Raw genomic sequence first — 24,790 nt, 5'->3', positions numbered from 1 at the left:
TCACATTATTATTAGGGTTATGTGTGAAAGGTTAGCAGTGGCTGGAAATAAACTGATAACTGTTTTATTTACGATGGACAAAGCGTCTGGAAAACTCTATCTGACAGGGGAAAAGCAGTCACCACCTATTATGTCAGTTAAATGTGTCAAATAATCTCTGCTTCAAGTATGTAATGAATAAAGTTTTCCATTATTATAGACCTTGGAGCTTCAATGAAATGTTCATTGAAATTGTTTTTGGTTACTTCTGAAGATCCTACTAGTGGATTTCTGTTGTAGTGTAGCAGCTTCTATAGTCTATTTCCCAAAGTACTATGAGAAATAATCCACAGAGGTCAATTCTAGTAAGCAGAAAGAACATTGAAATCACTTAACAGAACAGTCTGATGCTTCTGGGAACTGCAAGAACTATGATTTTGTTTGGTATGCTATCTTGGCATCATTTTTTCCTGTTACTTAGTGATGTCATTGACTGGATTTCTTAATTTTTTTTTATGTGTTATGATGATACTTTCTCTGTTCAATGTAGTAGTGATGCCAAACACAAATAGATCTAGTGTCCACAATACATCTTACTCATATGTCTGGGTGAATTTACTAGAAAATGGAATAATGATCTGTAGTGAGATTGAAAAGTCTTCCAAACAAATATGTTTAGAATTTCTTAATGTCTCGAATAGTGTGTCTCGCTTTTAATGTATGAAATACGCCTGCACCAGTCTTTTACTGTCAGATGTCACTAGTTTATGAGGGCATGTCCATAAGTGAGTTGATACGTTTTAAGGATAAATGCTCAGTCAAGGAATTGAGAATGTTTCTAATGAAAAAAGGCTAATGAATTAGAGATAGGGTTGATACTGTGAAATTAAAGAAATAATATGTGTGAAATAGATCCAGCAATTTTTTATCATCAAGTGTGGAAAATTTTTGTGAGAAGATAATTCAAAAACTTAGCTTCAGAGGTCTCACAAAGGATCTTATTCAAAGACTTAGTGCTACCATTTTTACTATTTGAGCGGTGTCTGAAGTGTGTGTTCGTTCTACACAAAAATTAGTCTACTTTGCTTATTTTCTTTCGCTTATGTCATATGGTATTATGTTTTGGGGTAACTCTTCCCATTCTAAAAGAATATTTTTGGCTCAGAAACAGGCAGTTCGGACAATAAGTGGTGTAAGTTCATGAACCTCTTGTCGACCCCTATTCACCAATCTGGATATTTTGACATTGGCCTCTCAATACACATATTCCTTACTGTCATTTCTTGTTAACAATATTAGCTTATTCCCAAGAATAAGCAGCTTCCACTCAGTTAATACTCAGCAGAAATCAAACCTGCATTTGGATCAGACCTCCCTAACTCTTGTGCAGAAAGGTGTGCAGTATACTGCTGCAGCCATTTTCAATAAGCTACCACTAGAATTCAAAAATCTTAGCAGTAATCCATACACTTTTCAAATCAAAACTGAAGAGTTTCCTAATGGGTCACTCCTTCTATTCTGTCAAGGGGTTCCTTGGAAAGTTAAGCTGATTCTTGTTGTATTGTTGGTTGTGTTTACTTGAACTTATGGCTTGACTTTCTTTTTGGGTTCATAAACATTTTTTTTTCTCGTGTTTTTACTTTTATGTTGTAATTTCATGTACTGACATGTTCCATGACCTTGGAGATTTGCGCCCCAGTTTCGTCCTATGGAACTTGACGTGGAAATAAAAAATAAATAAAAGAAACGATTATGTAAAAAGGTAGTAGAAAGTACGATCTCACATTTGTGTTCTTGTGGCTATCCTAGTCACTAATTCTGTAATGTGTGTGTGAAATATGTGAACAGATGAAATGAATGCAGTGACATTAATGAGCAGCTGCATTGCCAGTTTTTATGTTGTTGCAGCTTTCTAGGTGATCATAATATAAAGGCAGCTTAAAGATTATTCTGGCTGATGTTAGTGTGCTACTCCAGCAGGACCTTCCCCTGTACAGGCTTACATGGTCTCCAGAAACAACTTTTCAAGTGATGCTGTTGGGGTGAATAAATTTAATAGCATCTTGTAAAAAAACAGAAGTCATTAATATGTAAACAGCCAGAGGACATTCATTACATTGCTTATAACTGTAGTGTGGAAACATTATCTGCATCTCACACTTCTTTGCAAATCAATATGGTTTTTTTTTTTTTTTTTTGATAGGTTAGTGTCCATAAATGAATGAAACACAATGCACAATCTTTGTAAATGTTTGAATGAAGTTTTTAAGAAGACCGGTGCACTCTTAACGATGTGTGGACAATGTGTTGGCAATTGCCCTATCACTTCCCTTGTGTATGATGAATTATAACTAATCTATTTCTCCTTACTCTTGTCTCATTTATTGATTTGCTGGTACTTGTTTAAGTGCTGCCATTACACTTTCTCAGTTTCGAAACACGGGGATAGTGTATGCACTTTTCTGAGTGTATATAAGAAGTACTGGAATGCTGATACAGTTTATGCTCCACTTCATCTGATATGTTTGGGTTTGTAAGCTATCTTACCATAAAATTAGCTCATTGTCTCTACAGTGTTCTACTGTGTTTTCATAGTGGCCACAGTGCAGCACAATGATCAGTTTCCCTCCACTCTGCATTTTTTTTAAATATACTTGCTCTCCATATCAGTATGGTTATGATGTAGCTTCTGAATAGTTACAAAATACGCTTTATCAAGCATAGTTTTAATGACACAAGTTTTTGCCTGTAGTCGATGTGTAACATTTCTTGGGTTTTAATAGTTTGCGTTGTTTCACTTACTATTATATTAATAATTTCTACCAAAACTCTTGTTAGTCATGGTATTACAGGAATGCAAATTACTTGGCTGCTGTTTTGATCATGTATTGACTGTGCTTATTTTACTTTATCTAAGAATTTTTCCCTTGTAGAATGATAGATGAATGTTGAGAATATCTGTACATGAAGGAGAACTACACTCTCATTATTTGTGACTGCAACATTTTTTATTCTGAGCAGGGAATGACTGCTGCTTTCTTCAGAGAATTGTGAATAGTCTGTGGAATTAAAGGTAGTGGTACAGCAGCCATATCTTTACCATTTTACATACGTGGCAACTATTCCAGTCATTAATTAGGTCTTATAGGCTGTGTTTGATGCATGAATCTCCCATGTGAATAGACAGAATAAATTTACTAATTTTAATGAATAGCCATGTTGCCAATTAAAAGCTGAAAACATTTATTTTTTGTGTTTTGTCTGAGAATATTGCTTGGACTCTTATGTATGAGAATAGGACAGTAAACTAGCAATCTGGCTGCGTAGTCTTACATATTTGTGCACAATATGATGTGGCAGCTTTAAGTAGTGGTGTTTTGATCTATGATTGCTTAAGATACCAGTTGGGGTTGGCCCTGTACCACCATGTTTACAGCAGTGTTAACCATTACTGAATGCCTCAAGTATTTTCTACTCTGCTTATTTTGCTTTGTTTTCTGCACTGCTTGTTACCTTATTTTGACATGAGTGAAGACGCTACTCCATTTCCATCACGGGGTTTGAGTTCAACTCCCATGACCCCTAACAGGAAAGGAAGGTTTATAATACGCATTGAAGCTCACCTAAAATGATACACGATGTATTAGAATATTGTGAGATAGTAAAAGAGTACAAAAAGCACCCACAGCCCATAAAAGAGGTGTCACTTACAATGGCAAAAGTTTATGGAGCATAGATAGGATTAGGAACTGTGCCAGCTCTTACTCTGGTGAATCACCTGTGACTCCTTAGAAGAAGAGGTCAGTTTTAGTTATAATTTGTACTGTACAAGTGTTGTTGTTGTTGTTGTTGTTGTTGTTGTTGTTGTGATCTGCAGTCTGAAGACTGGTTTGATACTGATCTCTAACCTGTGCCAGCTTCTTCACCTCTGAATAACTACTGCAACCTACATTCATTTGAACCTGCTTTCCGTATTGATCCCTTGATATCCCTATACAATTTTTTACCCTACTACACTTCCCTACATTACCAGAGTGACAAATCCTCCATGCCTTTGGATGTGACCTATCAACCAATACCTTCTTTTAGTCAAGTTGTGCCATCAATTTATTTCCATAATTTGATGTATTACCCCTTCATTAGTTATTCAGTCTACTTATTCAATCTTCAGCAATGTTCTGTAGCATCATATACCAAAACCTTCTATTTTCACTTCTGGACAAGGGTTCACTCAAGAAAATACACCAGAAAAGTCTTCCTGACATTTAAATTTACATTATATGTTAACAAATTCCTCTTTTTCAAGAATGCTTTCCATGCTATAGCCAGTCAACATATTGTATCCTCTCTGCTTTGGCCTTCCACAGTTATTTTGCTGTCCATATAGCAAAAGTCATCTACTACCTTCAGTGTCCCATTTCTGAATCTAATTCCTTCTCCATTGCCAGTTTTTATTTGACTATATCCTGTTTCCCTTGTTGTACTTCTGTTGGCATTAATCTTATAACCTCTTTTCAAGATACTATGCAGTCCATTCAGCATTCCTGTAAGTCCTTTGCTGTTTCTGACAACATTATAAAGTCGTTGGCAAACTGCATAGTTTTTATTTCTTCTCCCTGACTTAAATTCCCTTTCCAAATTTTTCCTTGATTTCCTTTACTATTTGCTCAATGCACAGAATGAATAACATTTGGTAAGGGCCGCAACCCTGCTCACTCCCATCTCAAATATTGATTAACTTGAATGTCCTATAACTCTTATAATTGCGGTCTGGTTTCTGTACAAATTGTAAATAACAATTCTCTCATTTTATTTTTATTCCTGTTTCTCTCAGAATTTCAAAGAGAGTATTCCAGTTAACATTGTCAAAAACTTTCTCTAAATCAACAAATGCTATAATTGTAGCTTAACGTTTCTTCTATCTTCTAAGGTACCAGGTGTACAAGTATGAAAGGCGGATTTTTTTGTCTTAAAAAGAAACATGTTAAATTCAACGTATGCTCCATCATTTGTTATACATTTTCCAAACTTTTGGGCAATTTGTGAATACCATACCAGTAAAAATTTTCCTGTTTTGTTGCGAACCATTCGTTGAACCATTTTACACATCTTCCTACGAACCAAGCACTGCTCAGCGAGTGCATGACCCATCAATGCAAACAAGTGGTAACTGGAAGGAGACAGGTCTGGTGAGTAAGCCACATGGGGTACAACTTCCCAGCTGTGAGTGCTTCCAACATGTCGTTAATTAGTTTTGCTGTATATGAAGGAGGATTGCCATGAAGAAAACTGACTTTGTTTTGCCTCTTTTGGTATTGTGGCCTTTTTTTCAAGCAGTGATCAGTTCAAATTGGTCAATTGTTTTTGGTAACATATAGCATTAACTGTTTCCCCAGGTTTTAACAGCTCATAATAGACCACACCCCTCTGGTCCCACCAAACACAGAGCATAATTTTTGTACCAAAGCAATTCGGTCTTGTGGTTGATGTGACTGGGTCTACCAATGACTTTTTCACTTGGGATTTTCAAAATTAATCCACTTTCTATCCCCTGTAACTGTATGTTGTAAAAATGACTTCCTTTTGTACTGAGCAAGCAAAATTTCACTTGTGTTTTTGTGCTTTTCCATTTTCCTGTCGTTCAACTCACGTGGTACCCATCTACTGGTCTTCTGAATCTTTCCCATGTCTCATAGCTGATTGGAAACATCGTATTGACTAACGCCCAATTGCTCGGAAAGCTGTTTTTGTGTTTGTGAATCATCTTCATTCAACAATGCTTCCAGTTCCACATATTTGTATTTTGTGGTGGTTTACTATGTTCCTTGTTTGCAACATCAAAGTCACCATTTTTGAAATGCCGAAACAATCGTCCACATGTCTCTTGCAATGGAGCTTGTTCACCATAAGCTTCTCAAAGGAGTCCGTATGATTAAATAGCAGTGCTCTTCAAATGAAAACAGAAAATTAATGCTGTCCACGAATGCTCTGTTTGTTATAAATTTTGACATATTGAACACAACACTGTGCACACAATTATCCAATTGCTTGTCTTGGTATACTTGTACACCAAGTGGAATAGTTTTGTCCTCTCCCCAGGACCTCAATAATTCTCACAGAATGTCATCTGGAATAGTCTTTTTTTTTTTTTTTTTACTTAGGTTTTTCTTCAAACTCATCTTCATCTTCTATTCTCTTTCTATAGTATTATATTTAAGTTTATTTCTGTTGTGTGGATATTCTGTAGTATATTCGCCATTGAGAGGAGACTTTGACTCACAGACAGGCACAACGAAAAGACTGCTATACATTTAATCTTTCCCTTCTTCTGAATTTGGAAACACACACATACATTGACATAAGAACAATCCACACGCATGTGACTGCTGTCTCTGGCTTCTGAGGCCAGAATGCGGACTGCAACAGTGCTTTATGGAGAAACAGTCTAGTGTAGGTGGGGAGGGGAAGGATAGCAGGGTAGGGGTGAAGGAAGGTGTACTGGTGTTTGTGACACTGTGAAGGGATTTGGGGGTGGGATAGGGCTGATATTCAGTTGAGAGGTTTCAGGAGGTTGGAGGGAGAGGGGGGAGGAGGACATTGGAAAAGGTGAGAAATAGAGTGGGTAAATATGCCTAGTGGGTGCATTGCTGGTTTAGAAGGCTATGTACTGCTAGAGTGGAATCAGGAAAGTGAGAAGTTAGGTGAAGGATAGGGACTAGCGAAGGTTGAGATGGGGTGGGGGTTATGTTATTCCGTCCCAGTCTTTCCATTGTTTTGTTCTACACATTGCTTCCACAGTTTTGTTCTTTGCTTAGTACTGGCTAGCCATCTGAGCTCTTGATATTTGTACAATTGCTTCTCTTTTGTCCAAGAGTCTCTAACTTTCCTATGCGTGGCATCTAGCTTTTCCCTAGTTCTGAATGTCTCTACATCTTTGCATTTCTCGTCTAGCCATTTCAACCTTGCTGGTTTACACTTCCGGTATTTTCTTTCTCCCAGTTCATTTGCTACATTTTTAGATTTTCTCCTTCAGTTATTTAGATTCAATATCTTGTACATTATCCAGGAATTTCTACTGGGCTTTGTCTTATTGCCTATTTTCATTCTCTGATGCTGTCACTGTTCCATCTTTCAAATCTACCCATTCTTTGCCCCTGTTTCAATCCATCCGAGACTCAACTGCTTCTGCTTCTTTCAATTTATGCAGGTCCCATCGTCTTAAATTCCTACTTATTTGCAATCTCTTTAGTTTTAATCTGCAACTTGTAACCAATTTTTATTGCAGAGTCCCCATCTGCACCTGCAAATGTTTTGCAGTTTAAGATATGGTTGTGAAATCTCTCCCATAATACATAATCGACATGAAACCTTCCAGTGTCCCCAGGTCTCTTCCATGCATTCAGCCTTCTTTCATATTCTTAAACTAAGTATGAGTGATGATGAAATTATGCTCTGTGCAAAATTCTGCAGGCAAGTTCCTTCTTCATTTCCTCACTCTCCAGATCCGAGCACTCCTACTATGTTTCCTTCTCTTCCTTGCCATTCTATCGAATTCCAGTCCGTCATCAGTATTAAATCTTTGCTTCCCTCATCTATTGGAATAAATTATTTTATCATACATTCCTTCACTATCTACATCATTTGCACAGATAGTTGGAATAAAAAGTTCCACCATTGTGGTGGGTGTTGTCTTTTTGTCTGTCTTGGCTACAATAATACATCCACTATGCTTGATAATATGTCCACCGTGCTTTATTGAAAAGCTTACTTGCATTCCTATTTTCTTTATATATTATTAGACATGATCCTGCCTTGCCCTGAAGAGATTCTGTATTTATAACCATGTATTCATCTGACAAAAAATCCTGTTCTTCCTGCCACCACATTTAACTAATTCCCACTGTATCCAACTTCAATGTGGTAATTTCCCTTTCTAAATTCTCTAGCCCACCTATTAAGTGATCTAACATTCTATGCTTGGACCCTTAGATGCAAGTTTTATTTTTCCTGATGGCAAAATCCTCCTGAGTAGTCCCAACCTGGAGATACAAATGTGAGACTATTTTACTTCCAAAATATTTTACCCAAGAGGAAGCAACAATATTTTGACCATACAATAGAACTGCATGCCTTTGGGCAGTGTAACAGTTGTTGTTTTCCCTATCACCTATTCACAGTACTAGGATAGCAAAGTCATGTTATAAGTCCAAAACAGTTGAGACGTTGTTCTTGCAGAAGTAAATAACATCCAGTGTTAGAAGATACATTGAAGATTGGGCAACGCCTCGTTGAAAATGTATTTAAATTCAGTGGGATCCGTACCTAACAAAATATATCTGTTACTAGAACATGGCGGCGTTTTGCTCTGGTGGTCACGTTTCCTTGGACACATGCAGAGTATTAGGTAAGCTTGCCAGGATATTTTTTTACCCTGACAAGTCATAGATTGACAGGAAACTATCATGTGACAAATGATGACAGAAATCAATACATGTAGTTGGTGTTATGATGTGGGGAAGTGGCACTAGAAGAATGATACTGACAATTGTTGGATCGGATTGTTAGGAAAGCGCAGCTAAATTTCTGGGCGAAATCGACGCAAGGCGAGTTACCATAGGAAAATGAATTGCGAAAATTTCGAGAAATGGTTTTCGGAGATAGTGTTCCCAATCACCCGCCCAATTCTGTTATTGTGATGGGCAGTGCATCTTGCCATTCCAGGGAGTTGGACAAAATGCCATCGTTATTATACCCAGGGATACTGAATGACTGTAAAAGAAGTGTAGAACACAACGGCAACATCATAAAGACTGAGTTGTTTGTTCAAGTGTAGGCAAAGAAATGTAATGACAAGATTAGTGTATTTAACGGACTGGCTAAGAGCGTGTGCCGCACCTTGCTTCGCCTTACGCGGCACAATTGCACCCAGAACTTAATCGAACTGGTGCGAGCATAGTCTGAACATTATGTAGGGGAGCACAATGTCTTTGGCGACATGTCTGCATCAAACCCTTAAAAACTCGCAAGCGCTGCGTTTTATTTTGTTGCTGCAAACTCTTGGATAGGGAATTGCAGAAAAAACAAGATGTGGAGGATGATACAGGAGGCGCGATGGTGTCTTGGAAATAGCAATTGACGGCATGATCGCTAATGACTCTAGTGACGACTCATCTCATGTGAATATAAGGGTTCAACTCTTACGGACACAGCCGTGAATGAATTTAGACATGGTCGAGAGTGACATGAAAGTGATTAATGTACGGCGAAAAACATTTTTAATGCAATGTGCTTACATGTAATAAGTTGTGTTTAGTTAATTACACTATCAAACATCCGTAATTGTTCTTCTATCAGGCTTTCAGTTTGCGTATAATTTCATATTATTACTGATAACAGATACGCACTTTGTAGTAATAGGTATCTTCACTGAATATGTCAGTTAGAATGACAGATCTAGTTCCCATTACACAAAACTTTTATATGTTCGTTGTCACCACAGTCCAGTACCTATCACAACGCATATAGTTCTATGTTCGCTCAAGCACAAAACACGAATGTGGGGTGGCTGACCTGCGAGAGGGGTGGCGGTTCTCTTCCCCTCCCACCCCACACAATCCCCCCCTCGACCGGCCCAAAAAAAAAGTCTTAGTTTGTTTACGCGTGGCATACCGCCACGATATTGTGCCCACACTCATGCTATCTTACTTTGAAAACGCCCATTTGTAGCATAAATTTAAGTAACATCGTCACTTGGGCGAATTGTACTAATAACAGTAGTATAACTCTCGCAACAAATATGTTCCGTCATTTGCGCGCAACTGAAATCAGCAACAAAACACTTTCCAATGCTGTTGCCGGAAGTTCTTGTTTATTGCAGCTCACGTACTATACCACATAAATATATAAAAGTACGTCAGAAATTGGATGTATGAAGACTTCAATTCCTCAAATAAATAAAGCAACGGGCGTATAAAATACACCACAACTAGATTTGGGTTATATTAGTGTCGTACACAATGTGGACATCGGCAAAATTGTCATAGGTTTTTTCTCAGGCTAATAATAGTGAACAGTTATTGTGGAGAAATGAACTTTGTTGTGAAACATAGATCGTGTGTAGCAAGTTATTGTGATTTGAAAGAAGAGGTTCCATCAAAATAACAGAAGAAAATGATTTATCCGAGTAATTCAACAATTTATTACTTATTGCAGGTATTTTTAATGATTTGTTTACATTCCTATTGTCAAAATTAACGAGGAAACCGGTGTATTATAAAGTCGTAACATTAATTTTCTGTCTTAAGTTTATTGAAGAAGAAAGTGCTTAACGCGTCTGCTACAGTACAATATCAGTGTGTTGCTTGTAATATTAACAAATCTACACCAAGGAAGCTTCCACAGCTCTATATTGTTTACGTGTTTGACCACTGGAATCTTTATTCTGTTAATAGTATTGTTGTCTGACTACACAATTGTTGTGATTCACAGTATGTTATGTCACCAGACAGTTAAAGTGGCTGGGCGATGTAGATATGTCTTGTCGCCTTAAACTGAATATTGCGTGCAGTTTTTACAGGAACGTTTGAGTTCTTAAAGTGTCTGATGTTTGGATCACATAAGTTTTATCCCAATTACCAGCCCTTTTTGTTTACATTAGCCATCATGGATTATGTATACTATTAAAGTTTTGATAAGATGAAACCAAGTTTGCAGGAATATTCAAATTTTTCCGTTTTGAAATATTTCAGTCCACACACCTCCAGGATGCCACACATTAACTCCTACAGGTAGCACATTTTGGAATTGTCAGAATAGTGCTAGGAAAGCATTTCTTTTCTACAACAAACCAATGTAGACAATATCCCAATGTAGTTGTAGAGCTAACTTTGAATCTGTTAAAGTACACATTTTACATGACTTTCCTTAAAACTTTATCTTTCTGCTTTATGATAATAGTATAGATTAGGAAATTCTGTATATATAATATATTTCATGCATAAATACAAGTGAGTAAATATTATATCACTCTTTCTCTTTGTGAATTTTGTGTTGATCTGACCTTTTCTTCAGTGTCATCCTTGACTGATATGATTACCTGTTTTACTGTTAAGAACAATACTCAACACTGAAAAGAATGAAGTTGTCTTTATATGCAGGCACCAGATGCTGTTGTTTATCATGCAGCTATTGTTTATCAATAAATAAAAATAGTGGACAGCTTGCTGATTGCTGTACAGGTTTCATGTTTAGGTGACACAAATTGTTGTTTAATATGGCACAAAATCGTTTGGTCAGATTAACAGTCCATGTTCTCAACCTGTATTATCAGGCGTATACACCTACATCATTTTCTTGTCGTATATGCTGCTGCCACCTCTTTCTTAATGGAGGCCATTTGTAGGTTGAATGTGATAGTGTTCCCTCTTGAAGTCTTTATCTAGGTGTCAAGACTGATCTGTAGTATCACACGAAGTATGAGATGACAATTTGATTCTGTGTTGGCAAAGCCATCAAATGTGAATAAAAAGTAAAGATTGTGCTAATAGAGCGATATGTAGCATAGCCCATGGTCGATGTTTTCTTCGCATTTAACATATGGTACTTTCCAAATTATAACTAACTAAAGCTGCTAGATAAACCTGGAAAAGCTGCAGTGCATAAAAGACAAATCTAAGAAAAGTATTTTGATGTGTATTGTGTACATATATCGTACTGTGGCATTTTATTACATACAGTATTTTCAGTTTTTGCTTTAGGAGGAAGAATAAATAAAGTAGCCTGGTAGTTATGGACTCAGCACTATTAATAATAAAATAAAACTGCCATTTTCAGTTATTTGTACATGTCATTGTCTTTCTAGCCTACTTACTCTCCTAGAGGCTGAATTTGACACTAATATTAGTCTCTTGTTTTATTGTTATCTACACATGTTGCCTCCTACCTTGAAACCCCAACCCCAATGTCACATCTATCACCCATAGTAGTTTGTTCCCCAGATAGGAAGTCATATAGATTAAGTTTCCTTTGAATCCCTCCGTGCATTCCAGAGCTAAGCTTTTACGTCCCCACTCTACCCCCGTAGCCTTGTACAGAACTTTATAAAGCCTTCTGAGTCGTAAGCAATAAATGTTAATGGTTGGCTACTTATTGAACCTTATACCCTAAAGACTAAAATGAGAACATCAATAAAATAAGTGATATAGGCTAAATAGTACAGATTGTGTGAGCTTCACATGGTCTCCAGCTGCCTCAGGTTGTTAAATATTTTTGATACTGATTAAATAGAAGTTGACATCCTCCCACAATTGTCAGCTGTTATTATAGATCTTAGAAAGTGAGGACTATATTTTAAAATTTTTGGCCCTGAATATCTAAAATGCTGCATTACCATTTATTTTAATGTTACTTGCAGAAACTTTTATTAATTAGGGCCTACATCATTCATCATTGTCAACAAGTTGAGATCCATGTCAACCAGTTGACACCCCCTGGTGGATAGATGGCTCCCCTGTCTTTTTTTCATGTCATGTAGCCTACAATTGTATCCATATTATCCCTGCATCCTTTTTGTCATTTACTTGCCTTCCATTACATTGTTGTCTCAATCCTTCCTTGCTTCTCATTATCCTGCGAAGAACTTCTTTGTTAACTTATTTTTGTTATATTCGTAATTAAGTCTCCAGCTCAATCTGTTAATTAATCTAGTTGTCTGATTTCTTCTGTCTCATAGTAATTTCTAACATGCCTATCTCCATTACTCAGTGAGCAATCCTTGGCCTTTCAGTGATTTTTGCATTGAAAGTCACTGTCACTGTCAGAAGTTACACTAATTGTGAACTTTCCATTTTAAGTGCATCAGAAACGTAATTTTGGAATTCCTGTTCAGGTTAACTAAATCACTCCAGGCCATTTTACTCTTCTGTTTATTTTTCTGCTGTGCATTTTACTGTCGTCTTCAACTGCTGCAAATACAAAAACTGTGACTCCATTGTAATTTTTTACTATTTTATTTTCAGTGTATTGATTGCATATTATTTTAATCTTATTCATTGTATGAATACAAAGTAAAGGTTGGGGTAGGCCTGATAGATATGTAGTATACCCCAAGGTCTACTTCATGTTTAATGTTCTTTCCATAATAAGCAACAAAAATTACAAGATAAAATTTTATTTTATTTTTATTGTAATTGATTTTCAACCTTGGTATCTTCAGTTCTTGCATTCATTATTGAAGTTTATCTGTGGTGAAGATGGTACTGGTTTCTGTTGTTTACTAAACAAGGAGCACTGTGCAGTGTCCGTTGCACAATAAATTCTGTTTGATGATGGAAAGTTAGTGTGAAACCCATCATGCCCTTCCACCTTGCCCCCATTAAAACTGATGGTAGCATTTTCACTCCCAGTGCCCAATCTGTCTTCAAATTCTATACTGGAACTCTTTGCTGTCACATTGTGCATGTCGTGATCATCCATACAGGTAACATGTTATTTATGCATTTATGCATTGAATACCCACCTGCTTTATAGTTCCTGTTACTGCCGTGACCTCTGCCAGGGTCGTGGTGGTCATAATAACTTCATGCATCATTTTCAGGAGTTCTCACCTCACTTTAGGGGAGACTTCTTAAGGTAAACATCCAATGCCCTCTGCTCTGCTGCAAGCACAAGTGCTTTATTTGAACTGTCACTGTAAGTATTAATATTCAAATTTCTAATTCTGTTCAAAAATGCTTCTGTGGTTTGTCGATGCCACTGGGTAATGCCATTAAACTGTTGCTAGTAACACCTTGCTGTATTTTTTCCATGGCAACATTCCAACAGACCTTCCAGTAAATCTAAGAAAGTGTGGGCAACCCACAACTTACCATGCCACATTTAATATTACCTTGCATCTCCTGCTTACCTCAACCAAGCCACACTCGATAACTGTTCCCTTTAGGACCATCCAAACTAGGATCTGTTTGTAAGTTTTCCAGGAAAATGCCTTTTTTCCTCTCATGATTGATCCGAGAAAGAAGTAATCAGACAAGCACCCTTCTCTCTTCCTTTGACATTTCCATTTTGTTATGCATTGTGAGATTATCTGTTCATATATGCGTGACATCATCCAGAAATGTTGGAGTGCCTCATGGATGGCCATTTTCTCATCTACAGTGCCAGGTGGCATACTTGTCTGTGGTTCTCACTCCATGGGAAAAGGAGAGAACACACACAAAACTCAGAACTCAGAAAAAACAAGCAATCCACAAGCAAGTGTAATATGCCCAGGCTGCCACTTAGTCATCACACCATAGTGAATTCTACTGCTTGGTTGCTGTTGGAGGAACTGCTGTCTCTCCTTTCATCAGATTTCACTTGGTATTGAATGGGCAGAGGACAGCAATGACTCATTACACAGTGGAATGGAACAGCTGATATCAGATTTCTGACACCAAATTGTATCAGCATATTGTAGATTTCACCCAGTCTGGGCTTCCAGGTAAGTGTATCTGATTCAGGTATGCTTTCACAATAGCCTCTCAGCTCTCCAGCAAATAAGTTTAGTAGGCTTGTCTCCATTGGAATATCAGAATAGCATGACAGCACTGTATGGGAGATAGGTATCTACGAATGTAGCCCACAAGCAGTCAGACAGTTTAAAATGGATGATATACATACTACTAACGCCGACACAGTTATGGTCCCTGCAGGTTTAGAGCATGTTCGTCAGTTCCTGCTTCTGTAACTTGGAAGTGGTAGTAGTGGAGACAGTAGTGGGGGGTGTCAACATCATAACAGATGTTCATCTAGGCAGTGCGACCTGGGGGTCAAAATGCTAACAGTCACAGGTCTGATACTGGTACATGAGACTGACTGTGATCCTCAGTGGCTCGCTAGTGTTGCTTTGTAGGGTTTCAACAAGGGTGTTTTGACCATGGTTACTTAATCAGTGGTGGTGCATTACTAATGTGGTGCTGAGTATTTGTTCTGTTAGTTTACTTCTGGTTCAAGAGGGTGCCACTCAGCCACCTCAGTGCATAGTCTTCAGAATACTAACAATGAAGTGAAATAAAAATATGGATTAAAAGAATTTATTTGAAGAGTAGGGTACACAAAATTAAAATAAGTAAGCAGTCAGCATCTTAGAAAATGGATAACATAGTTCTTCTAAACGAGAAACACACACACACACACACACACACACACACACATGACTACTGTCTCTGGCCACAGAGGCCAGACTGTGAGCGTCTGCACATGATGGGAGAAGTGATGTTGAGTGGTGGGGCTAAGGAGGAGGCTGGGGTGGGGAGGGGGAGGGATAGCAGGGAAGGCGTGGGGTATGGTAAAATGCTGCTTGCAGGAGCAAACGGGCATCATAGGCACAGGTTAGGACAGCTAGAGGAATTCAGTTGTTTGGGGGGGGGGGGGGGGAGGCAGAAAAGGATTGAAGTAGAGGAGGTAAAGAAGACTGTAGCTGCGTTGGTGGAATAGAAGGCTGTGTAGTGCAGGAATGAGAGCAGGGAAGGGGATACATGGGTTAAGGACTGGGACTAACGAAGGTCAAGGCCAAGTGGGTTACAGGAATTTAGGATATATTCCAGTGAGTTCCTAACTGTGCACTTCAGAAAAGCTGGTGTTGGCAGAAAGGATCCAGATGGTGCAGGCTCCCTCCCACAACCATATAAAATACAGAACCAAAATACAGACACATACCTTCCCTCCAGAAACCTCGGCCCCACGGAAGTACCAGTTCTTTCCAGCGACCCTACTTTTTGCCCCGGTTCCAAATTCAGCTGGACTTTTAAAGACTTCTCTCTTTCTCCCAGTCCCTACAGTGGAAACACTTTTTTGCCACCAACCATACCAATAAGATTCAACCCAGAACTAATGCAGAGGCCTGTGTGACTCACTTTACTCCTAATCCAACTGTGATCCACCCCCACTACCCCCCCCCCCCCAAAAAAAAAATACCCCCTGATTACAGAATTTTTTAAACTCACAGCTTGCCTCACCATCATTCCTCAATATGGAAGCTAACTTTACATCTGCAGAAAGAACCACAATGCACCACCGAAAAACTGATCCCAACCTTATAATCTTACCTGCTGACAAACGCTCCACCACTATGGGTTTGAACCTCAGAGATTACCTGGCAGAAGGACTCTGTTTGCTGCCGGATGCATAAACTTACATACCCTGTCACAGTGACCCCATTCCATAAATCCAGCAGGATCTCCACTCTCTCCTCAAATCCTTAGAACCATCCCAGGACACCTTCCAGAGTGTATCTCTTTTCTCACCCCTACCACTCCCCACACTCCTATCTTTTATATGCTTTCTGAAGTCCATAAACCCAACCACACAGGGTGTCTCATTGTTTCCAGTTACTATGTCCCCACTGATAGAATCTCTGCTCTCGTAGATCAGTACCTTCAGTGTATTATCCGAAACTTATCCTCCTACATAAAAGACACCAACCATTTCCCCCACCAACTTTCCACAGTTCTTGTTGCTGATTCCAAATCTGCTGCAACATCCATCCTGGTCACCATGACCAACTGTATCCTCACCCACAGTTACTTCAGCTTTGAAGGCATCACCTATGAACAAATCTGTGTTACACCAGTGAGCACTAGCATGTCACCATTCTATGCCAACCTATTAATGTGCCATCAGGAGGAACCGTTACTAACCACCCGGTATCCTGAAGCCTTCACCTGTTTCAGATTCATTGATAACTTCTTCGTCTTGATGTGGATGGAAGGAGAGGGCACCCTACCCACATTCCTCCAGAACCTCAGCACCTTCCCTCCCATACACTTCACTTGGTCCTTCTCAACCCAACAAGGCACCTTCCCCGTTGTTGACCTCCACCTCAAAGGTGGCTACATAAGTACCTCCGTCCATATCAGATCTGCCAACCATCAGCAATCTCTCCACGTCAATAGCTGCCATCCATTTCATACCATACCATACAGTGTAGCCACCTATAGATATTGCATCTCCAGTGATGAGCAGTCCCTCTGAAAATATACCAAGTATCTCTCTCAGACCTCCACAGAATGCAATTACCTTCCCAACCTTGGTACAGAACAGAGCTCCCATGCCTTATTACTCTAGTTGTGCATCACCGCCCAAAGTCTCACTGCTTGGCCACAAAGGAGAACCCTCCTCGTGACAGTATCACACAAGACTGGAGCAACTGAATCACATTCTCCACTATTGTTTTGGCTACCTCTTGTTGTGCCCTGGAATGAGGAATATCCTACCCACTATCCTTCTCACTTTTCCCATGGTGGTATTCTGCCACCCACTGAACGTACATGATATACTCATCAGTCCCTACTCCATCCCTGCTCCTAACCTCTTGCCTCATGGCTCATATCCCTGTAACTGACCTAAATGCAAGACCTGTCCCACTACCACTTACTCAGTCCACTCACAAGTATCACCTATTCATCAAAGGCAGGGCCATCTGTGAAACCAGTCATGTGATTTATAAGTTAAACTGTATTCTACATGGGCATAACAACCAACAAGATGTCTGTCCACATGATTGGTCACAGCCGAATTGTGGCCATGAGACAGCTGGACCACACAGTTACTGAACATGCTGCTCAACACAATGTTCTTCACTTCAGTGGCTGCTTCACTGTCTGCACCATCTTGATCCTCCCTACCAACATCAGCCTTTCTGAAAAGCTCAAGTGGGAACTCTCCCTGCAGTATATCCTATGTTCCTGTAAGCCCCTTAGCCTGAACCTTCTTTAGTTGTTGTGCTTCACTCACTCTTATCCCCTTCCCTGCTCCCACTCCATCACTACACAGTCTTCTACTCCAGTGACAGACCTGCAGTGTTTTTCTCCTCGTCTAATTCTCTCCTTTTTTGCTCCCCCCCCCCCTCCCCCTTCCCTGCCCCCCAACCTCCTGGGTGCACCTAACTGCACTGCCCTGTCACTGTTTGCTCCCACAAGCAGCATGTAACCGCCTCCCACTCCTAACCTGCTAGCCCTCCCTGTCCCCATCCCAGCCTCCTCCTTATCCCCACCACCCAAATTTCTTCTTCCATCGTGCACAGTTGCTCATAGTCCAACCTCAGTGGCTAGGGGCAATGGTTATGTGTGTGAGTGATGCCTGCATGAACATATGTGTGTTGTTTACTTCTGAAGAAGGCCTTTTGTCGAAAGCTCACATGTTTAGCAGTCTTTTTGTTGTTCCTGTCTGTGACTTACCATCCCCTCGACATGGTGAATAGCAATCTATCCTTTTCATAATATTACCATTGTTCCATCCTGGATTTTCCATTGTTTGAGATTACATATTCTTTATTTTGGTCATTATGTATTCCTAATATTGCATTTAAGAAAACTATGAACAAGAAATTCACTGATACTTACAAATTATACTTTGAATTGGAAAGTTTTAATATTTTGGGCAGAAACTTCTCTTTTTGTAAGCAAAGCAGTATTAAAATAATATTTTTAACATAGTAAATTTGTTTAGTTTAACTCAGTAAGAGTCATTGGGATTAATGTGTATTGCCTGTGGATCCTCTGTAGTTATGGTAACAACTATTTGTAGGCTAACTGAGAAACACACCCAGAGTATTATACTGAGTTTGGTGTAAAATTCTTACCTAGCCTAAACCATATTTCATTTTTCTCTAGTAACCGACCAAACAAAATAAATTATTTGCCATAGAAAAACTGCCTCCTAATACATCATGCATTGTAATGGCATGTGACAGAATATTTTTGAGTATGTGAAATGGAAGACTTAATGAAGTGGCATCATTTTGAAACGTTACCCAAAGGGTCACTTTTTGAGGTCCTAGGACAAGCCCAGGCCTGCCTAGTATTGAAGTGAACTGAAGACATGTATCCACCTCATGTCTATAATATTTTAAGCTTATTGAAGAACTTTATTGCAAAGCTGTTCATGAGTATAAGTATCGCTATTTCTGTATTCATAGACATTTGTATTTCAAATATGGAACCTGGAAATAATTTGCATTTCATATTGATCTCTAATAATGCAGCGCGATACACAAAAGCTAACTTTTTCTGCCACAAGGTATTTTCCATTATTCATTAAACCCTTCATTTTACTTTAAACTGAAAATGTTTTGCTACTTGAAAAATTATGTAAGGTCTGGGCTACATGAAATATGAGCAGTAGTTACTCAGATAAGTGGACTGCTTCAGATGACACGCAGGTAAGCGGATTGCCTCGGATGTTGAGATATGATTTGTGAGTTGGCTGACCAATCAAAGAAGAAGAAAAATACCAGATGCCTCAGATGTTAAAATATCAGAATCCTCAGATATTAAGATCTGATATGGGAGTTGCCTGACCAATCTAAGAAGGGGAAATACCAGAGCCAGTCAACTGAAAAAATGGTCGCCACACTGATGACTTAGAGCTCCCATCATTTGGTAAAACTACTATTAACTATTGATAATGCATAGGAAAAGAGAGCACCTTACTCACAAATTTCTCATTGTCTGATTTGCTGGCTGTGTTCTGTCAGTATCAGAAATGGAAATATGTAAAACAGAATACCCGTATCCATTTTGCTCTGTGACATCTGAGATTGTTGAAGGATGACAAATTTAGTTTTGCATGACCATTAAATTCAAAGAACGCTGCCTGTTACTTTCATATATGGTATTGAAGCTCCTTAGAGTATCAACAATACAGAACACGACCTACCCTTGGATTATAACAATTCAGCTGTGACTCCTCACGACACAGCATGCACATGGCCACAAAATCTTTCTTGTCCTCAGTGATCACCCACACTCCAGAAAAGAAGCTATAAATCAGTTTCCCTAAAAATCAGTTTCCCACTAGCCACATATAAATTAAGGATCCAGATCAAACAGTTAATTGCAGAGAACAACTTACTATATACACTGATGATTCAAAGCATTATGGCCACTGCCTACTATGAGATTAAATACAGCCAGGTGTTGTTGCGGATACATAATGTGTTAAAGAAAGTGTACAAGTGGAGCAAAGACAAATGGGAATCATATGGGCCACAAATGGAAAAATCCACAGACATCTCCAAAATGCCAAACTGGTCAGCTCTTTGCTTGCCACGATCATGAGTATCTGTGGAAAGTGGTGGAAGAATAGTGATACCAAGAGTAAGCGTCAAGATGTTGGATGTCCACACCTCATCACAGAATGTGGAGGTTGGGGGCTTGCCCTGTTTGTAAAGGAGGATAGGCAGGGATCTGATGACACAGTACAGTATTAGTGCAAGCATAAATGTTTTGGATCCCACCATTCAGCACACTTTGCTGAACCAGGACTCCACAGCAGATGACTCGCAAATGTTTCCATGTTGACCGATGACATTGTCAGTTACAATTGTAGTGGCACAGGATCATCGAGATTGGAGTGTGGATCAGTGGAAATGTGTGACCTGGTGAACAAATCACTTTTCTTGTTACATCATGTTGACAGTCATGTGCGGTATGTAGTCATTCAAATGAACAGCTGCACGCAATGTACTCTGCATCTCTGATGCAGGCTGGTGGGAGTCAGTACCATACTATGGTGGACATTCACTCTGGTTTTTGTGGAACCTATACTAGTAACTGAAGGCACTGTGAAAGCTGAGGAGTGTGTGTACATTATTGTAGTCCTCCTGCATCCATTAATGCTTGATGTCTTTCCCAACAGCGGTGAATCTTTTAGTTTGTGTCGCAGGACAAGAATTACACTGCAGTGAGGAACATGGTGGTGTACTCACATTGATGCCACTACCAACAAATTAGCCTGATTTGAACATGGTGGAACACATCTAGGGCTGTAACAGTCTCCAGCTTTGTGTCCACAAACCACCAGCCTGTAATTTACATGCATTGTGGGACCTTTTTGTAGACATCTGGAGTTTTATTTTAAATCATCAGTTATATCAGTAAACAGTTACAGCACCTCTTCAGAGTACAACAAAATTTTGCTGATATGACATTTGTTTTCCTTCTTCATTAGGAGTAGCTAAGAAATTGTTCTAGAATCTTGATTAACTAGCTTGCTTGTACTCTGTAGGAGAATGTTCATCCCAGTGATGCATAGCATCCACTACAGCGGACAGCTGTTAATGGTTGCTTCAGTCTGGGCACTCTGTACTGGTGGCACAGACAGCTGTCGTGCTGAATGATCTCATCATGGCTGGAAAAGACATCAAGCATGCAGGGATGGTGTACTCAATCTACAGGTGTTACAGTGCTTTCAGTTACCAACACAAATTCCATAGAAGTCCAGGTAAATGCACGCCATAGAATATTACTGCCTCCCACCAGCCTTCATTTATGATGTAGTGCATGTTTCACACAGCTGTTCCCTTGTATCAGCAAGTACCCAGATAAAACCATCAACATGATGTAACAAGAAATGTGATTCACTCAACCAGATGACCAATTTCCACTGATCCATGCTCCAATGTCAATGATCCTATGCCCACTACAGTTGTAACTGACAGTGTCGTTGGTCAACATGGGAACACTTATGAGAGTTGTGCTTACACCAAATCTGTACTGTGTCATCAGGTCTCCCACAGATCTCTGCTTATCCTGCTTTACAAATGGGGCAAGTCTCCACATTCTATGATGAGGTGTAGACATCAAACATCTCAATGCTTTCTCGTGGTTTCACTATCCTTTCTCCACTTTCCACAGATACTCATGATAGTGACAAGCCAACAGCTGACGAGTTTGACATTTTGCAGTTATCTGTGGATTTTCTTTTTTGCGGCCTGGATGATTCCCATTCATCTCTGCTCTGCTTGTCACATTATTTACCATAACATGTGTCCGCAACACAGGCCATATTTAATCTCATAGTGGTCAGTGGCCATAATGCTTTGAATCATCGGTATATATTCTGAATGGTTCTCTACAGTTATTTGTTTCATCTGGATCCCTAAGCAGTTCATGCCTGTGCGAAACTGATTTAGAGCTGCTCCGCCGGAGTGTGAGTGATTATTGTGGATGAACAAAGATTCTGTGGCCAAGTGCATGTTTTATGGTGAGGAGTCACAGTTGAAGTGTTAGGGCCCAAGAGTAGGCATTGTCTTGCGAGTTGTTCATAATGTAATTGAGCTTTACTGGCAAGTACGAAAGTAATACACACTGTTATTTGCATTCAACAGTTGTGCAAAACTAAATTATTCATCCTTCAACAATTTCCAAACTCAGAGACCAAATCAGGCATGTTTATTCTGTTTTACATGTGTCCATTTCTGGCGTTAGTTTGCCACTCAGTTTTCCGCAGATAAAGTCCGAAGAATTCATTTACTGACTGAATTCATGGGTTTTGGTGTCGTCATATATGCATTCTTCATGGCTCTCAAACAATAGAGATTTGAATATCGTCATACCTCATGTAGTTTGTTCAAATAATGTCCTGTGCAAACCCTGTAGAGAAGTTTGATTAGAGCTGCACTTTCTCTTTCCAAAAGCAACACACAGTGATATCATTGTGTTCAGCACTAGAAATGTAATCCATGATAATTATATGGTAGACGCAGCAGTCAAACAAAATATAATTTTGATGGAATATGCCACCCTCTTGCATTCTGTGGTATCATTGTGGAGAGCGATAATTATGAAAAGTCACAGAATATAGGCGATAGAAATGCCTGAAAACCAGCTCCCATTGATTAACTAACTGCCTGACAGCTGTATATTTCCTGTCAGTCACTCAAATTAAATGAGATAACACTAGCACTTCTCCATATAGGGCACTCCACCAAGAAGAGCCATTAGTATTGGATGCCTGTTGTGTTCCATTGTAAGTAAATGACATTAATATTCTAGGAGCATGTGTCATGTGTTGGGATGGACAATGACACTGTCTCCGAGGAAACAAGCCTTTTACCGAAACAGTCAGAAAAACAAACACAGTATCTATCTGGGCATTAATGCCTCTAGATATTAATGATTAATGTTTTAAACATTTCAAATTAGTGTTATTTTTATATTCCTTATACTTTGATCCTTAATTTTTACTGCGGTTACATATTTTCATTGTTTGTACTGAAAATTTTAAAAGTTATTAGGATGATAGTAAAGTCTGCTGTTAAATGCCCTAAACATGAAAGCTCATCAATCCTTTATGGTCTAATCAGTCCTGTAGTAATGCACAACCATTTAGTTGTGAGCATTCTTTAACATTTTTCTGTCTGCGTATGAACTACTGTGGTCCTGTCATCCTAGCAAGTGTTCTCTGCTTTGGTAAATGTGTCCTGCAAATATGCAAGTTTCCTTGTTCATGTTATCTGATGACATCAAGTTGGTTGCTTATATGTGCAACACATAACAAAACTCATTTAATTATTCATTAATAAGCCCAAACTTCACCATCTTTGAGCAGGAATTCATAACTCAAAAGTTTGACATGGTAGACATACTCCTTATGTTAGCTGCCAAGTGTTAGAAGCAGTACTTTAAGATGTCAGCAAAGAGATGAAAAGAAGTGATGTATTCAGTGGAGATCTTAATCATCCAACAATCAATTAGGAGAATCAAAGTTTTGCTAGTAGTGGGCTTGATAAGACACCCTGTGGAACGGTACTAAATGCCTTCTTTAAAGAGTACCTCACTAATAATGGAAATGTATTGCATCTAATGGCAACAAATGGACCTGACCTCTTTTGGTATGTCCACATTGAAATTGGTTTCGGTGACTGTGACTTGGTTGTGGCAGCAATGACAACCGAAGTACAAAGTAAAACTAAAATGAGCAAAATGATGTATATGTTCAGTAAACTAGATAAAAATCAGAAGTGTCATATCTCAGTGTGGAACTTGAATCTTGTAACACAGGGCAGGCGTATGTAAAGGAACTACGGCTCAAGTTTAAAAGAATAATTGGCCATGCAATGGATAGGTATGTATGCAGTAGAACTGTTCATAGTGGGAGATATGCTCCATGATATATAGTCATTGTGAAGAAACTTCTAAAGAAACAGAGATTACTGCATCATAGGTGCAAAACAAAACACAGCACCAGAGAGAGAGAGAGAGTGAGAGAGAGAGAGAGAGCTGCTGAATGAAATGTGTTTGGCTGTCAAGAGAGCAGTGCATGAAGCCTTTAATGACTACCTTAGCAAAAATATAGTCACATCATCTTTCACAAAACTCAATGAAATTAAGGCTGTTAGTGGCACCAAAGGTAGTGTCCAGTTCCTAGTGAATGAAACAGGAACTGAAATTTAAATTGAGGGTAGCAAAGCAAAAGCTGAAATGCATAACTCTGTTTTCGAATGTACCTTTACAAAGAAAACCCAAGGGAATTGCTCCAGTTCAATCCTTGCACCACTGAAAGGATGAGTGAAATAAGTATAAGTGTCAGTGATTGAAATCTTTAAAATTGGACAAAGCTCCAGTATACGATAGAAGCCTTATAAGGCTCTGTACTGAATTTGCAGTTGAGTTAGCCCATCTTCTAACTATACTCTGTTGTTTATATCTTGGAAAAAAAACAAAAAAAAGTGCCCAGTAGTTTGAAGAAAAAAGCACGGGTCACACCTGTCTACAAGAAGGGTAGAAGTAGTGATTCACAAAATTGCCATCGCATATCTTTGACATCGATTTGTTATAGAATCTTACAACATAATCTAATCTCAATCATAATAAGGTATCTTGACAGAACGAACTCCTTCATGCCACCCAGCATGATCAAGTGAATCCCTGCTCACATCAAGGCAGTCAGGTAGATGCAGTATTTCTTGATTTCTGAAAAGCATTTGACTCAGTACCACACTTGCACTTACTGTCAGAAGTACAATCATATGGCATCTCAAGTATAGTAT

The 24,790-nt window shown here is 39.0% G+C and overlaps 1 protein-coding gene across 1 annotated transcript in view; it reads left to right on the top strand.

The window, feature by feature from the left end:
* LOC124805499 overlaps window positions 1-24,790 on the top strand; it is a 139,438-nt gene that overhangs the window by 4,599 nt on the left and 110,049 nt on the right. Inside the window, exon 2 of the mRNA XM_047266063.1 lies at window positions 14,425-14,458. Within this exon, the coding sequence (XP_047122019.1) occupies window positions 14,425-14,458 (34 nt within the window). The remainder of the gene's footprint in view (window positions 1-14,424; window positions 14,459-24,790) is intronic.

This window comes from Schistocerca piceifrons, chromosome 7, assembly GCF_021461385.2.
Source record: "Schistocerca piceifrons isolate TAMUIC-IGC-003096 chromosome 7, iqSchPice1.1, whole genome shotgun sequence".
Classification (NCBI taxonomy): domain Eukaryota; kingdom Metazoa; phylum Arthropoda; class Insecta; order Orthoptera; family Acrididae; genus Schistocerca; species Schistocerca piceifrons.
This window is presented reverse-complemented; position numbering and strand designations above follow the sequence as displayed.